Consider the following 19,186-nt stretch of genomic DNA (forward strand, 5'->3'; position numbering starts at 1 on the left):
CATGATTGCATTACCCATCATTCTTCCCCCACCCCAATCTTCATATACACAACAACCACCCCTTCTATGGTGAATTAGGTTAATATTAATTGTTGTAATGCCAGAGCTGCATGTGTTTTGTGTACACTCCAATTCCTTTGGAGTGCTTCTGTGTCACGAAGTGTGTTCATAGATGTTTATATATGTGGTTATTGATGTAACTGTATAATATATATATTTATATACATATATATATATATATATATATATATATATATATATATGTGTGTGTGTGTGTGTGTGTGTGTGCAGACATCACTGACGTGTATATATATATATATATATATATATATATATATTTATATATTTTTTTTTCGTATTAGTTTGTAACAGTAATACATATGTAGACTGGAATGTACTGGTTCACAAACTACAGTACATTACAATGTACTGTACATATGTACACAAAGTGACAGTCCCATTTGTGATCATTACAGTGAAATGCATATGGTATAAGGTGTAGTCTCATGACCATGAAACATGTATACACCTCGGATGGCTTAGTGGTAAGTCCCATGACTATAGTATGCATGGTCCAGGGTTTGACACCTGCGATGCTTTAAAAATGTTTTTTACTGCAGAATAAGGCTCGTTTAAGCAGTTGTAAGCATGTTTAAAAGTGTTTGTGTGACATTATAGCAGCGGTTCAACACAGTTAAACAAACTTTGTAATGTATAACATGTGTGCGCAAACACGGCCACATCCGCTAACTATTCCGGATGTATACATGTCAGTGACGTAACATCTCACTATGTGCTGACATAACATTACATTCTCTGTTGACTGTACTCTCCAGCACACATGGGTTTATATGGGTGTTTCGAATGTTTATTATACAGACAATTACTACCTATATATGCAAGCTGTGGTTAAGGTATACTTTTGCACATGATAAACATCCCTGCCTTTATCGAGATTGTAACCTCGAATGCACAGATACTATGCGGATGCTGTAACCATTACACTGTTGACATTAACATTGCTTCCGCCTATTTCCTATTTAGATGATTTCTATGTGTAAGCTAGGCTAAGCAAAGGGCGGAAGCCCCAAACTCACTGAACTTTATGTACTCTTGAAATAACATATAACAAATGTACTGTGAGACAATACATTACATTCCTAACTACATTAGGCATAGCCCGTCACTGACACACTTCAAGGGAAACCTTGTTGTGTGAATGGGTAAAAGACTATATACCCCTGGGATCATGTGTCCAAGAACCATACAGCCAGGAGGAGGGGGAGCCTGTCCAGTTTGATAGCTGCGAGACCTGTTGGGGGAATTGAAATGTCACATTAACATGCCCTCTTTAGATCACTAACTGCCCCTATCAACCTCCACAACCCCAGTCTTCAACAGCTTCCAGCAACTCTGCCTGGAATTGCTTCATTGGCTATGCTTGACAGAGGCTCAGTTACTTCATCAATGGTGCAGGGAAAGCCAACACACTGTAGCTATGCTTCTAATTGCCCTTGGGCAGATAGGTAGTAGGCTATCTGTGAACCTCTAACGTGCAGGCCATCACAGCCATAATATGTGAATAAACAGACCTTCAGATCACAATATACAGTGAGAAATCACCATGTAGTCAGGAAACAGTTGAGTACAAAAAGAACATACAGAACACTGATACCTAGTCACTCCAAAAGCCTATCTTGGAAGCTAGAAGACTTGTATAAGTTTAAGGCTTTCTATTCCTTCCTAGTAGGTTACCTACAGGGGAAATGAAAAACAAGCACAGATGGGAACATGCATGCAATGATACCATACCAGCCTATGTGTCAGCCTTAGGCTTTGGAATACTGGCCAAGGCTATTGGCACCCCCATGGTGCCTTATTTAGAAGAATCTCGAAGGTGAATACCAGCTCTGTAAACAGCACAATAGCAAATTCAATGAGGATTATGCTACTCAACACCAGGGGTTGCGATCATAACATGCATGCACTCACAGCACTCGTCAGGATGGACAACATCAACATCTGTGCATTAACTTAGATCTGTCTTAAGGCTTCTGACAGCCCACCAGCACTACCAGACTGCAACCCATACCACACATTTCAGCCACAGAACATGGACTGACAGACATGGAGGGGCTGTATCCATATTCATCAGGGATACCTACACCTCCAGGTTAGTAGGGCAGCATGATACCTCTGTGATCATCCATGTGCAGCTAACATCGGCCACAACTGCAATGTAAACTGTGGCCTGCTACAGATCACCCTCCATGACCAGGACCTCCACTCCACCTACCTGGAGACAGTGGAGAACATGACAGTCCTAACGCACACCCTGCCATTGGTCGATGTCAATTACCATACCATTAACTTGTAAATGTACTCCAGTACTCACTTCCAGGCCCAGCGCTTCCTGGTATTTATCACCTCATATGTCCTATATCAGGTGGTAACCTCCCTAACGTGGGGTGGAAACTACTAGAACTGGTCATCACCAACATGGGCAATAGGTGCACCACAGCGTAGGTTAACCGGTCACTGGTTAGATCTGACCATGAACTATTCACTGTTTCCACACCCAAGCATCTCCCCTACCCACGGATACCACAGTGTATACCTTTCCTACAGCTAAATTTACACTACTAGTGACAGGGGTGGGGGGTTTCACAGCCCACATGCTAAGGGGAAACACTGCTCAAGATACAGACAGATTTATAAATGCAGTCTATAAGCACCTACATGGCTGTATGGATCATGCCATCACTGGTAAACCAAGACTCACTCCTCCTAGACAAGGACACCAGTCTGGTGGACCTGTGCAATAAACAGGCTATACTACAAAAGTAGGACAGTGTTCCAGACACACAGCAAATCCCCCGAAGGGCAGACATCCATGACCACTATTAGTATGATACGTAGGTCCCTCATGACATCATCCATGGCTAACATCAGCAGGAGAATACGCAAGGATTCGAAAGATAACCACAAAGCTTTCTTTGGCTATGTCAAGGATCTACGTGGTGACACACAGATTTGCACTGTGCTGGTGAAATATAGCACAAAATATGCTGACCTTACTGATATTGCCAACATCCTTGCAGATACATTCGGTGCATACTTCACTCCCTAAAGAGCCCACTACACTACCCGAAAGGTACAGTATCCCAACCATCAGAGACACACAGGTGGAAATGGCCCTTTCTAACAGCAGAACACAGCATCAGTGGAGGCAGATGTTGACCCAGACTGCATCTTGCAAACTGTACAAGACAACCTGCCCCCCACCTAATTAAGCATTCTTACCTCAGCCTCTCCACAGGCTACATGCCCATACAATGGCGTGTGGCAATTATTCCACTCCATCAAGGTGGAATCACAACTGACCATGGTAACAACCACCCCATTAGCCTGGCTAGCCTGGTCTGCAATGGTATGGTTCGCAACCTCATGGCACTCATTAACAATGACATTGATAACCTCCGAACATGTGACCCAACCCAGGTCAGCTTGGTTGAGTGCAGTTCATGCCTACTGAACCTGTTTGACGTCTTACATACAGTCACCAAGACTTTAGATGACGGAGGAGGTGGTTCACACATACTACCTGGACCTTGCCAAGGCTTTTGACACCATGCCCCACTCAGGTATTATTGATAAACACACCAGCCTGTACATTCACCCATACATCACAGGTTGGGTTACCAACAGGCTTACACACAGAGCTCACATGGTACGACTAGCGGTCTCCAGGTCCAACTCTTGACCAGTCACGACTGGTGTCCCACAGGACTCAGTCCTGGGAGCCCTACTGTTTGGCATATATGTCTCAGAGGTACAGGCAAACACAGGTGGACTACGGCAGACCATGTTTGGCAATTACTGTGAACTGGGAGCCATGACTGATAGTCCAGCTGACATAGACATCCCTCAAGGGGCCTCACAGAGAACATCACAGGGTGCCAATGACAAAGCCTCCAGCCAAGTGCCACTAACTGCATGGTCATTCCACTGTGGAATTGGCACCCACATATTAACAAATAAGTGGCAGCCACTTTAATACAGACAAGGTAATGGGGTATCTGGGGACTAAGTTAGATAGTGATCTCCCCTTTGACAATCATATCTCCACAATAGTTAGGACATCCTTCTATGTAGGCCATCTGATTACTAAAGGATTCCCATCTAGACATACTGGGGTTATAGTGCCCCTTTACTCATCACTCATCAGTCCCATCATAGGGTATAATAGCCCATGTAGGATGTACCTCAGAAGACACTTCCAACAACTGGGGGGGTCCATGAATGTACCTCGCCAAGGGGAATACTGGCCTCCAACATATGGCCTATGTAGCCAGACTGAATAAACTGCTTTACTCCGTGGCATCTCGGTTACCCAGAGATGATCTCCGCTGGCCAACACAGCCTTGTCGAACTCAGGCTTGATGGATATGCTCCACCTATGGGAATCCACGTCACAGTGAGCCACACACTATTGTGAGCTGAACCTTGTCACAACAATAAATGGAAGATGCTGGAGGGACAGCTTCCTGTCACAGACACTCCCCATACTTTGGAACAACATCCCTAACTACATTATACAGAGCCCCTCACTAACACTCTGCAAGAGAAACCTTGAAGGGTGGATGGGGAACAGTAGATGCAGCCCAGGGATCCTGCCACTGGCTCTGCTCCACAGAGGGACAGTTAATGAATCAATGGGGTGGCAAAAGCTGACACATTTTGTCTGGACTTATGAATGGCCTCTGGCAGTTGGCCAAGTACCTACCTATGAATCTATACATACAGTATCTGCATATGCTGATAGCTTAATTTACTGTTCAGTCATTAACTTACCTTGTGCCATTGGCTGTTGTGTGTGCAATAGGTGAGGGCTGCCTATGTTGGATGCACACAGTAGACTGCCTATACATGACAATTTACAGGTAGTCTTGTGTGTGTGCCATCCATTTTTACTGTGTGTGCAGGTGGAGAAAGGTGTCAGTCCCTAGGTGCCTACACTGTCAGTGTGTGTGCTATATGTTCCCTCTTTGCCAAGGCATGGGCATACTGGGCACACCTCCATCTGCCTACTGGGGCTGGCTCAGGGTGTTCATGGTCTGAGTACCTCTATGCCTGTGGGGCCCTTGGCAATGGTAGTGGGCTGTGAGGGCCTTCGCCATTCTGTCCCTGCTGCAGCTGTTTCCGCAGGACCATACTGTGTAGCATGGCACACACTATGAAAATGTGGGCACATGTGCCTGGAAAGTACTGCAAGGCTCCACCAGATATCTCCAAGTGATGGAACCATGATTTCAGCATCCCAAACACACGCTCTATGATGATTCTGGTTTGTGCATGTGCCTCATTTTGGCATTCCTGCATGGGTGTGTGAGCATTTCTGATGGGAGTCATCATCCATGGTTCCAGTACATAGCCTGCATCCCCCACCAGGTGGCCATTTGGGATGTCCTCCCTGGCAAATAACCGATACAGCTGTGAGGCATGCCAGATGTGGGAGTCGTGATAGCTTCCAGGACTGTCAGTACACACATCCATGATAATGCCCTGGGCATTGCACACGACCTGGCAGCTGATGGAGGGGTATCCCTTGCGGTTTATGTAGTGCTTACCCTGCTCACCGGGTGGTGACTTGATGTGTATGTGCGTGCAGTCTATTGCACCCAGTACCTCTGGGTATTCTGCCACACGGTGGAAGAGACGCATATTGCTGGCCAACTCCTCCTGCATTCGGGGGAAGTATATGTGCTCAATGGCATGTGGTAACATGGCATCCAGGAACTGGTTTAGTACCCTGGATGCTGATGCCTGTGAGATCCCCATGATATCCAGTGTTGGTCTTTGAAAGGTACCTGTAGCTAGCATTCTCAGGCTTACACATACCTTCATATCCACTGGGAAGGGTTCCCCTCTGTTTGTTCTGGCTCTGAGGCATGGCGGGCACAGCTCCACAAGTTGCTGTAGGATGTCCCTGTCCACCCTGTAATGCTCTACTATCTCCAGATCATGTAGCCCCTGGTAAGTTACCCTGGGTCTGAACACTTTCCTCCTCCTCTGGTGCCTGAGGCAGTCGTGTGCATCATCCTCCACACCACCTTCAGTCTCCAACACATGCTGGTGGATCAAAGCTATGGAAGCCCTTAACATGTACATAATAAAAGTTACCCATCTGTATACACCACTGGTGCAGAGTGTATGGGAATACACAAATGTGTGTGAGGTGCTTTCACACTTTATAATATTGTGCTATGGATGCTGATGATGTAAGTGGGTGTGTATGAGCTATTCCAGCTGCAGCGTGTCTTAATTATGGGTTTTGCAAGTGTGGGGCCTTTACTGTGGAGATCTACTTGCCTGCCTTGATTAATCTGTTGCCCTTTAATTCACTTTTACACCTGGATCCCCTTCCATTATCAGGCATGCATCCACCTGCCATCTTTCTTGTTTTGTACTTTCCCTACCCAGTCATAGCAAAATGTGCCTTGTAGCTGATATACTGCATATTGGCTTTGTTCTGCTTTGACACTTTGCTGTTTTCTTTGCAGTACAGCCCCTCCCCTTCCCTGCTCTGCAGGTAGCTGCTTGCAGCCTTGTTAGCTGTCAGTGGCCCACTGTAGGCTCCTAGGTGTTAATTAGTCATTTGTACTCCAATTTCACTGCTGCAGCATTTCCTTATTTTTTTCCTATATCCTTCCTGTTTCAGCTGCAGTGCATGCCGCGCATACCTGTTTACCAGGTTTATGCGTGTTTTCATCTCCATTCATATGCATACTCGGTTACCTTGTATACTCTCAGCTAAGCATAGCTCTGGCCAATTCAACATACCCCTATCCTGCAGCTTCGCCTAGCTAGAGGCAGACCAGTTTAGCAATGCTCCAATGTGCTTACAGTTATGGCGACACACCTCTCTCTTGATGTCATCTTTATCTCAAGGGCATACCTTGGTGTTATAAAGCTATGCTGTGAGGTGCATCCTTACACCAGCGGGGAATCTGCGATTCACTATTACTCCTCTCATTTGCATGGCACTGCCTACTAATTCCTAGCTACTGCGCATAACACTGTCACTGCCCCTTAGCAACCCTTGAGCCATGAGTATTGTGTAGCATGCCTGCCATTGACTATTATGGGAAAATTGTGATATGTGTTTCATTTCGGTTTTATTCTATATTTATATATAGTCCTTGCGATTCCCCTTTGCACACCGCTGCCCTGCACTTCCACGTCACGATAGTGCGAGTATATATATTAAATGTTAATTTTACATTTTGTACATTTTTTTATGCCAATGGCTATATATTTAGCCATTGGCATATATTAACAATATAATACATGTGTTTGGTCAGCTGTCATGGCTCCGATTTTATATTTGCAAAAATGTAAACCATTTTCTATGGTTTACATTTTTGCATGCTTACACTACGCCTGCACCACTTCCTGAATCGCTACATACCTTCATTTGCATGCTACACTACTGCACATGGGGTAATTAGAATACAAGGCTCGGGAGTTGTGCGGGTGTAGCGTACGCAGGTAGTGCACGTGGAAACAGCTCGTACCTGAATCACTCATCGGCCATCTTTGGTGTTAGAACGCCAATGCTACGCCTGCACCTGGCACAAGCTTCATGAATCCCGGGGAATATCTTTATATTTCATCAACTGCTTGATAAAATACACTACTTAATACATTCTAGTATGACAGTTTAGTAGTATTCAGCTGGCCACCACATTTAAGTATCCTTGCTTCTTATTAACATTCATTGATTTCTTGCAGAAACATGTCTACATTAAGCTGTGATGGAATCCTTCTACAAGTACTTACCACAGTGACTCTCTTGTAAAACCTGTCCAGCAGCACATAGCTCTTGCCCATTGCTGACTTTTACTGCTTTCTGAGCTATTTCATAGTCTGTCCCAGAAAATTGAATGTAAAATAATTGTTTATTGATAGACTTCCTCAAGGTCTTAAGTGTAGTCTGTACTTGTTGTTCCACTTTTTTACGCACACAATCGATATTGCATGAATCTAGGAATAAATAAATGCATTAACCAGACTACTCAGAATGCACTACAAATGTGTGAGAAGCTAAACTGAAAAACAGTTTTGCAATGTGTTTTTTAGCTCAAAACACTGACAAAAGCATATTTAGAATGTGACAAATGCAGAGACATATATTTCAAGATATTACTCCCCTGTATATACCACAATAATGTGATTTACACCTACTCATCCACTACAACAGTCATCTTTACAATCACCCTACTATTTCTATTCACTTACCTGTTTGAGATCATTTTCAAGACCCTTCTGAGGTAAGCCACTGTACAGTTACAAGAAGAGGAAAGGAAGAGAATCAGATCTGTGGAAAATGTTTGCTGCACAGGGTTACTTAGCAGAACAACATGATTTTAGAATAAAACTAAAGCAGCACCTCAATCCTCTCTGTCAAAGAAACAAGAACATTTTAAGAACTTTACATATTAAATATTCATAAGGCAATGGAGACTGATGGAATTTTTACTTGCTTTCATTTTATCCACTTGTTGACCAGGTTACCCCAGAAAACACAACTGCATTTTTTTTCAGGAGCAACCAAGGACAGCTGTGAATTGGGCAAAATCCCACAGTATGCATCCTCTCTTATCTCCATAGTAATGTTTGTGCCATCACAGCACTTAAAGTATTCTCTGGTGTCCAGTACCCCTCCCCCCTTCCCAATAGTAATAGTCGTGCTGGTATGGCACTTTTTAGATAAATCCCTGGTGTTATGCAAACACCTTCATAAGTTATGGGATAAGCTTTCCCTTACAATCAGAAGTCAGTTATTAATTTCCTTCAAAAATTATTGTAATACGTGTATCAGAAACATAAAATATCAATGCACAGTTACAGCAATCAAGCTTCTTCATTAGTAGATAATACGTTTCACTACCGGTCCAGTAAAACTATAATAAATCACATTACACTGACATGAAAATACACATTTCCCTTGTCCAACAACAGTTAAGAGAAAAAAATATGCAAAACAGTTTATATTATGAGCAACTGAAAAACATTTCTCAAAAACATATCTTGATCTCTACGGACTAAAATAGAAGCTTTACATTCAAAGTAAAGCAACACTTCAAAACATTTTTTTTCAGGGGGCATGTTCAATGCACCCCCAACATGGATATCAAGTACCCTAACCCCCCCAATCTTGTATATTACATTTATGGTTGCAAATCAGTTGGGAAAGAGTTAACACCAAAACAGCACACAGTGGTTTTGCACTAGTAAAATCGAGCATCTGTGACTGCACAGTTACATTATGATCTACTGCACTACACAGAAATGAGGAACAGAAGTCAAAAACCTTACTATATCCATGTGCAAGACCTTTCTTCGGTTAATTGTTTTCCCCTTTGGAACAACAAAAGGTTGCATACATATTTTATACATTTAGACATCATGTATCACTCACTAATTTAGACAAGTCACTGACATTGCAAGAAATATTTGAGAAGTTGGTCAATTTAACTGCATGACAATGAAGTCAGTGTGGATCTGTGAATGTTTAGCTAAGATTCAAGTCCTGTGAAATTTGCTTTTGGATTCATTTGTCAATCCCCTTCTCACTGGAAGTTCATAAAAAACAGTCATCTCTGAGAATCCCCTCAATAGGGGCTTGTCAACCAAAGCTGGGAGATTCAGTATTAACTTTTCTCCCATATTCCCTTCCAACCACCTCAATTTCAATTCTTATATACTTGCCATGTCCCACCCTCATCATTCCCTCATCCAATACAAATCTCTCATTTGGCCAGTATCTATCCCACTACAGAACACTCAAATACATCTATTCCCGGTAACCTTTATGAATAATGCCCTTACTTTCCAAATGCTCTCCTTTATTTCTGCAGCTTAACTTTTTACACTTCTACAAACTGGACATACAATGTCTTCTGTTATTTTACATCTGTGTCCAACTACTTGATGTTTTGTTAACCAGGCTAATCCTGCTGGGTCAGGCCTACTTTATAAAGGAACCTGAAGGGAAAATGCCACAATTACAGATATGGTCATTAAAAAGATACAAAAAAACTTACAAATGCTATACAAGTTCCACAATGTAAAATAGAATATGTACCATACAGAACAACAGATGGCAATATTTATCATAGAAAACAAAACAATATGTGATAAACATTGGTACCTATGTTCTCAACAAATCAGCAAATAATATGGTATTATAAGTAAGAACCTGAAATTAACACAGTAAGAAAATATCACAGCATGAAAAGTGAATGCAGAGAAGCTAAATAGATAATGGTTATTGTGTAGGGTAAATTGCCAAGATACAGTAAACCGTCTAGAATAAAATAACTGGTTAATGAGAAAGCTGTTGGACAATGAAATAGCAACATAAAACATATAAAGTCAAATCAAGGAGTGAACGAGACAGGAAATGCCTAAAACAAAGTACCGGGATTCAATAAAAAAATTGTGATAGAGTGGAAGAGATATCTGATGCTATAACAAGTTGCAAGACAGCCTATGTTTTAAGGTGTCATAGAACTAACATGTTTTGTTGTGTGCATGGATGTGGTCAAATATGGTCTATAGATGACATATGTGGCACATATTTTGCTGGTTTTTGAGGACAGATTTACACAGAGATGTAAAGGTATTGAATTTGGTAGTAGTTCTTAGTTGCTCTGGCACTGTGCACCACTGTGATGACAGATATATGCATCTACTTAAATTGACTGAGCACCATTTATGTCGATGAGCATAATGTCAAAACAAATTGATCAACAGTACACGTCGAAAAGCTACTATACGTGCACCCAGAATTAATTAATTCAACAAAGTTACTGGTACCTGTATATAGAGGGTTCTATCTCCTGTTTTGTAGTTGGACTTATTGAGTCTTAGTGGGTTTAGATTGGATAACCAAACTTGCAGAGATTAGGCATGACAACTGAGCATCATATCATTATTATAACTGGGTTGTATGGCAGTTTGAGTAGAGACAAGTTGGCTATACCAGAGTTTGTCTTCAAAGGACATCAAATAGATTTGCTTTCAAGTATTAGATTGATGCATGTATGCAGACTGCCAAGCAGCAAATTTAGCTATTTGTTATGGGTATTTTGCTGGGTACTGCTTTTGGGACTTAACATGGATATTGAATGACAGAGGTGCTTTGGTAACAATAATATTGAAGTAATTCTGTGATTCAAGCAAAAGGCATCTGTGGATCCTGCAAAGAACAATGAACCTCTTGTAGTACATGAAGTGTTATAATTATGCTCTGAAATTAGGGAAACAACTGGCTTGTTAAGTACTTTTCTGACATCAGAATGGTGCTTAACAAGGTTTTGTTAATTACCCTTCAGCACTGTTAAGCTCTTATCTTGTGCTAGAGCATTTATGGTGGTCAGTAGCCATCAAAAAAGAGTGGTATGAAGCTGTTAAACACTTCAATCAGACATTTTTAAGTCTGAATGAAGTATTTAACAATCCAAACAAAGTGTTTATCATTTTCCTGCCACTGTTCTTTGCTGGTCACTCTCTGTGTGGCTGAAGTAAATGTGTTTAATCTTTCTAAGCCATAACACACTTACTGGTACTAAACGTTTTGTATAAGTTTATGTACATGCGAGCATGTAAAGCTTCATGCATTACAGAGAATTATGACAGAGTCTCTATGATCATGACCTGTATATTATGTGTTCTAGACATGGATGTCAAAATCCACTTAAGTTTCACTCTCAAGATGAATTTTTTGTTATCTATGTCGCTCACACAACATCCCGCTTAAGATCACAAACCTAATCATAATCCTCTATGTTTATGTCCTTGATGAAGTTATTAATGTAGCCTTGTAAGGTGAGCTCATAGTCCATTGTTGACTTCTCCATACTTCCACATACTTACAGCTTCGAGTCCACTTGATTTGAGCAGGGTCAGGGTATTGGAGGTTTGGGTATGCTTATCAAATATGAGTTTACTTATTTATTTTCTCATCCAGAATTAGGCTGTGTTGATGCATTCAGGTTGACAGGTCATTTTACAGGACCTTCAAGGTCAGACATTAGTGTGTGTACATTTTGAGCTGTATGGCTAATAGCTAAACCATCTGCATACAGTATTATGTGAAGGCCACTGAAATTAGGGTGTATATTATTTGTAAACAGAGAAAATAATAGAAGCCCAAGTATGAATTCTTATGGTATGCTAATGTTTGAGGAGTAGCACTGGGATGCTGAGTTTTGCCACTGGACAGTTTGTGCCCTGTTTCGCAGGTAATCTGCAATCCATGTTATTACAGTACAGGAACATCCTATGGTTGTAGCCTTTTTAGCAATACAAGATGATTAGCTATTTAAAAGGTCTCGGAGAACTGTAGAAATAGTGCAGTAATGGAATGTCCGTGGTCTCTATTTGCAGCTACATAATCCACAGTCTGAAGTATGGCAGTTTGGGTGCTATGCCCTGTTCTGAAGCAATGCTGGGCTGCTGTCAGCAATTTATGATTCAGGAGGTAGTTTGTGAGTTGCTTGTGTACTACATGTTCTAGTATTCTTGACAGCAGGTAAGGGCAGAAATAGCTCTGTAATTGTAAACTTTGTCTACTCTTGTTCATCCCTTTTGCATATTGGGATTATCTTGATTTGTTTGTATATAGTAGCCATCACACACAGACAACTACTAAGGATTATGTTAATGGGTATGGCTATGCATGGTGTTAATTTCGTCAGGTATGCTGCAGACAGCTCATGCATGGATGCAAAGCTATTGCCTTTCCAAGTGGTAAGCAGTTTTTTAACAGATGGTGTGGAGGCTGGAAAGAATATGGAATGATTCTAACTTTTGTCCGTGGGTTGCTTATAGTTGCCTTGCTTGACTGTTGTTTATTGGAGTGTAGCAATATTATTACCTCAAGGAAATCTGCTGTTATTATTGGCTGTAGCCTCTAGGGAGGTCTAGAGAGTTGTCTGATTGTTGTCCTTACAAGCTTACTGATTGCTTTATAGAAAGCTGCAAAGTTATCAGTGTTTGGCTTCTCTGAAGTTCTATGAAGTAGTTTTCCTTTGCTTTTCTTGTGATATTTTGACATTTATTTCCTCAACGCTTCATCAGACTTTCAAAGGAAGGATAACGCGAAAGTGCTTACTAAGTTATAATAAAAGTTTTTGGTATATTTTAGTTAGCCGTGTTTGTCACCCAGTTTTTATTCTTTTTATTCTGGTTCTGTTCTTTGTGTACTGGTGTGACAACTTCACCCCAGCTGTGTGGTTGTTTTTTACTCTTTTGGACTGTTCAAAAGGTAGCTGCCTGAATCTTCACTGCTGAAAGCTAATATTTTCCCTTATTTTTTTAAGCTCCATAATGGCAGTTTTCAGTAGAATGTAAATACATGCCACTGTAATCCTATTCCCTTGCCAACAACCTCTTATCACAAAAATATATTTTTTTGTCTTTTTTCTTCTCGTCTATCACTATTGTAGCCCCACTAGCAATTAGTATAATTATAAATAATTACTCCCCTTTTCCTCTGTCCCTGATATTTTGATAAATATCCATTCTGAAATCCTATCTTTTACAAATTCACATGCTCACTTCTTTCCAAATGTGTCTCCTGCAGCACTGCTATTTGTACTTTGCATTCATTAATATAATTCAATACTCTTTCCTTTTTATCTATTCACTAATCATTCCTACACAACACCCCTTAAAAAGTTAAACTTTATGATCCTCAACATCAGAAGCGCAGACAACAAAATATCTCTCCCTTCATGCCTGGATAATCAGTACAAGCCTGACATACTATTCCTTACTGAAACCTGGCTAAAGCCTCACATACCTGGCTCTGAATTCCTACCTCCCAGCTACAGCATACTAAGGTCTGACAGAACTCATAAGAAAAGTGAAGGTATAGCATTACTCTATCCTGACAACTTTATAAATGATACCCCTACTTTTTCCTCAGCAGAACTGCTAATATCCTTCCTAAACCTTAATAATAGAAAGATAATCTGCATAATGGTTTTCTACATCCCCCAGGTCATAACACTCCTATTCTAAAAGACATAATCTCCTGGACCACTCAAATATTTTAACATGAAACTATAATTTTAGGAGACATTAACATAGACTGGCAAACTACTACATCCCAAATATCCACTGACAGCATCAACCTATATGGTTTCTCTCAACTAATTTCCTACCCTACTAGGTACAACAAACACTACACTCAACAATCTACCTTAGACTGGATCCTGGTATCACACCCTTCTAACTTCACCAATACTGGTACATATCCAAACTCCCTCAGTGACCAACTACCTCCTTTCACTATTCAAGTAAACACACACCCTGCAAAACCTCACACCATAAAATTGATTCGTAATCTCACAAACTTCTCTAAACATAGGTTTAATGACCTACTTCGCAAAAGAAACTGGTCATCACTAAACTACTAGACACCTTAGCTCCAGTTCACATAAAAAAATCAAAAGCAATCTCATGGCCTGGCTAACTAAGAAATGTAAAAATGTAATGAAAACAAAGGGATGCAGCCTGGGCTCTATGGAAACAAAGCAATACAGAACAAGATCTAATTACTTTCAAGCAGCTACATAACCAAGGAAAAAAATAAGTTACCAAAGATGAAAAGCTATACTATAGTCACCTACAGCATAAACATAAAACCAATTAAAAAAAACATTCTGGTCCACTATCACAACTCTGCTCCACCATGGAACTAAAAAGGAATCTAAGATTTTACTCAATGCCCCTCACTTTCAAATTGATGAAAATTTTGACTTCCAAGATGACTGCACACTAACAGTTTGTTTCTATCTCTCCCAGTCTGAAAACAGAAACTTAGCAGAGAAGGCGAGTAGACTTGTGTTTATGGGTAAATTTCAATAACTGGCTAGTAAGTGTACTGTCTGCATGCTAGGAATAAAGAAATACAGAAGACCTGAAAAAAAATCAGCTACAAAAAGTGAGAAAGAAACACTGACTGGCAAAGTTTTGCAGCTGATCAGCAAAAAGCAATGGAACATTCAGACATGACTTCCAATAACCTACAGGAAGATACAAGACAACTGCATACAGAACTGATTAAAATAAACAAAACACTGATAGAGTTTAACACAAACAACAAAAGGCTGGAAAAAATGGAAGAAGCTTTAAACATTCAGACAAGATAATAAAGTTGCAAAAATCAGAGGTCAAAAATGAAGAAAAGGCTGGCTGAATATGAGACTGCTCAGGAAGAGATGTTTCAAAAAATAATAGAATTAGAGGACAGAGCATGTAGGGCAAACCTGAGATTTTCAGCTACCAGAGATGCTGGAAGGAACTGACCGCATTAATTTTATGAAAGCACAAATAAACAACTGGAATGGTATTCCACAGCAGGAGCTGTTAGTTGAAAGGGCACACTGTGTGTATGCTGCAAACCTAGCTATAAGAAAGCAACCTAGACCTTTAACAGTAAAGATGCAATCCTGCCAGCAGAAGGAGTTGATTCTGACAAAACTGTGGCAGAAGGACAAAATACTAAAAGTGGGAGACAGCAGAGTGTTTGTGGAGAATGATTACTCACTGTACACCAGGCAAAAGAGAAGTAAATTCATTCCACTATTCACAGAATGTCGAGATGCAGTTGTGAGATTCAAACTGCTGTCTTTAAAGTATTCTTCCCTGGAGGGACGGAATCATTTTTGATGAAGTGCATGGGTAAGGAGGAAATACAAAAGTTTGCCCAACAAAAAGTGAGCTGTGTAACAGAAGGAGATTCTGCTTCTTGTTCCTCTGGTAATAAAGACCACAGTGAGACTGTATCTGTGAAACCTTGTCCAGTATTTCAAAGAAAAATGTTGGAGAGAAGGAAGAGAGCATGAGAGCTGACTAAAAGAATCAAGAGTATGTTGGAAATGAAGCAGAGACAGGATGTGGGCGATGAAGAACAGTAATAAAACCAGCAACTTAATGTGGGATTACAATGCAACAATTATATTTGTGAAATATGATAGAACAAGAAATTCTGGAAATACTGGACTTATTAAAAATTTGCTGGATTTTTGGGGGACTCTAAAGTGTATGCCCTACCTCATGTAATTAATGTTCGGAAAAATGCTTTGGGAAGGGGAAAAGAGGGGAGAAATCTAACTGTAAGTAAAGAAAACACTTTCTTTTCTTAATAGTATTGTATTTGTAGTACATGGTTGTCTTTGCATACTATTTTTAAGTGTAATGAGGAATGTAAACAGGTGGAGCTTTTCTTTTTCTCCCCTCTTCTCTCTTTCTTCTTGTACAGTTTTGAGAAATACAGGCAATGCAATGAAACAAAGCAGCCTGGTTAAAAAGGCATGACAAGGTTAACATGAATGTGTTTTTTTTTATTTTTGCATGGGGAAATAACTGGCTTAATTGACCTTAGATTTATTAGTTTTAAGAGACAGCAAGTAAATAAAAAAAGAATACTGAATATTATGGAGCTTTTTTCCTAGCAAATGCATGTATACTGAGTAGCAATTCTGCAGCTGGCTTTCATGTATCCATGGAGACAATCTGATAAAGAGAAACTGGAGATAGTCTGATGGAAAGGTGATTGGCCGAGGGAAAAGAAAAAAAGAACAGAACAAAGAAATTGGCTAGGATATAATGTTCTCTGAAAACAATCAGGGGGTTTCCCAGATGTGAGAGCTTTAAAGATAATACAAAACCAATCAGACTTGAAGTAAAGATTCCTCAGTTTTTTAAATGCAATGGGGCTACTAATATAAACAAGTGCTTTTTTTTCTTTTTCTCCCTTCTTCTCCCTTTTTCTTTGTTCAGTTTTAAGAAATGCAGGCATAGGCACTGCAATGAAAAAAAGTAGGGGGGAGAGTAAGGAGCTGGTTAAGAGAGTACGACAAAAGAAAAATCAGTGTGCTTTTTCCCATGCTTGCATATGGAAATGACTGGGTTAAGAGCCTAGACATTCTCCAGTAACAAGTTTATTACAAAGCATGTAAATGAAAAAGAATACTGAATATTATAAGGCTTTTTTTTCTGGTAAACAAGGTACCCTTAGCAGGTTTGTGTCTGGTTTGCATGACACTAGAAGACAATTTGATAAAGAGAAATGGCTTGGAGAAAGTGTTTTCTGAAAGCATTCATGTGTTTTCTCCACTGAGAGAGCTATAAAGACAGATAAAATCAAATAGCACTTACAAATAGTGCAGGCTATACAGTGTGTCTTAGCATGACTAGCCTTTCTTTTTGATTAACTCTAGCCTGTCTGTGTGGCTACGAACCTAGAGCTGTTGTTCTTATTAGGAAGCAAAAAACTTCAGTATATTTGAAGATGTACATAGTTTTGTGTGTTATTATTAAGTTAATAGGTTCTTTGGGGGGTTGTTTATTTTGTTTGAGGGCTTTCAAAAAAACAAAAGGTTATGTAAGATGTGGCATAGGCACAAATGGATATAACAAAAAAAAGAAGAAACAACTGTATAAAAGACCAACCTGCCAAACAGTATATGCATGTAACATAAAAGTTGGAACTAGACATTTAAAACAAAAAGCAGTTATACATAAAAGGTGGTAATAATAACTATATAAAAATGATGCTTTCAATCTGAATGGTTTTACAGATTAATATTAAAAAGAAAGAATAGTGAACTAAATTTAAAAAATGTAGAGTGCAAACAGCTATGTTACAGGAAACAGACCTGGAAAGAAGTGAACATGTAAATTTGATAAAGAAAGGTTTTTCAGGATGGTTATTCAGTGGAATATCTGGGGCAATGGAAAAGAGGAGTCCTTATATTAACTGCAAGAGGAGCTCCAATAGTGACAGAAGAGATAACAATGGAAAGGAGCAAATGGCTAGGGAGAAGGATTACACTGGCATGCATTTACACTCCACCTAAAGCTGCTATAATGGAGCTTAAGAAAATTCTGGGAGAAATGATCAGCTTTCAGCAAGTAATATTACTTATAGGTGAAATTTTGTTTGCAACAGTGAAGATGTGTATGGGGGGCCTAGAAGGGAAACTTGAACAAAGGAGGGTATATTTTTGAAGAATTTTATGAAAATGTTTGGCATGGAAGATGTGAATTCAGTACTAGGAGTTCGGAGTGAACTTACATATTAATCGCCGAGATACAAAAGCTGGGCTAGGCTAGACAGATTTTATATCTAACAGGAACATGTGCATTTAATTAAAGGTCTTAAAACGCACCCAATAACTATTTCAGATCATGCAATAATAATAACTAAAATAAAAATGCAATCTAATGAAATAAAAATGAGACACTGGTGCTTTTCCATCTATCAGCTGAAAAAAGAAGAATTTAAGGAATGGGTTTTGGAATTCAGGAGCTACTAGAGAAGATAGATTTTTTTTCTGAAAATATAGTTAGGGAATGGGATAAAATTAAACTGGAGTTTAAACTAGGGTGAAAATAAAAGAAAGGGAGATATGGTTAAGAAGTAACAAGAATTATTTAGAGGGACTGACAAATGTTAAAGTATTGCAAAATAGGGGGAATCTCTCAGAACAAGAAAAGGAGCAACTCCAGAATGCTAAGCAAAAAATAAAGGATTACCTCAACAATATGCACAAGTTTAGAAAGATTGCTCTTAAGCAACTGTTTTTGATAATACTTCTACAGCACAAAAACTTTTAGCACAACGACTTAGGCAACAGAAAGTGGGAAGGGTGGTCCCCAAGCTTAGAAGCCTATAACACGGAAGACAACAAGAGATCTTGTAGAAATATTAGAAATATTTCTGAAATTTTATGAAAGTTTGTATAAAGCAAATAAATATGGAAATCAAGAAAAGGTACAAATAGAAATGTTTATGGAATTTATGGAAGAATTAAATATGCCAAGGTTAGAGCAGATGAGGCTCAATTATTAACAGGATAGGAAGAGATGAGACAAAAATGGCTATGTATAAGCAATCTACAGGAATGTCCCCAGGAATAGATGGTGTTCCTATGGAAGTTTGGAAGTTAGGAGGTAAAAAAAAACTGATAAAGATCTGGAAGGTTTTGTTTAACAATATTTTTAAGAGGAGGAGAAGTACCATAGGTTCATAGGTTCATACTAGGCTATCTGCCCTAGGGCATTTATAAGCCTAGCCAGAGTGTGTTTGGCTTTCGCCACCCAT

The 19,186-nt window shown here is 39.8% G+C and overlaps 1 protein-coding gene across 1 annotated transcript in view; it reads right to left on the reverse strand.

Annotated features, from left to right (window-relative positions):
* Positions 1-19,186, reverse strand: part of SCUBE1 (signal peptide, CUB domain and EGF like domain containing 1) — a 4,299,807-nt gene that overhangs the window by 700,217 nt on the left and 3,580,404 nt on the right. The window contains exon 16 of the mRNA XM_044087300.1: positions 7,843-8,046. Within this exon, the coding sequence (XP_043943235.1) occupies positions 7,843-8,046 (204 nt within the window). The remainder of the gene's footprint in view (positions 1-7,842; positions 8,047-19,186) is intronic.

The sequence above is a fragment of the Protopterus annectens genome, chromosome 11.part0, assembly GCF_019279795.1.
Source record: "Protopterus annectens isolate FY-2018-M chromosome 11.part0, PAN1.0, whole genome shotgun sequence".
Lineage (NCBI taxonomy): Eukaryota > Metazoa > Chordata > Ceratodontiformes > Protopteridae > Protopterus > Protopterus annectens.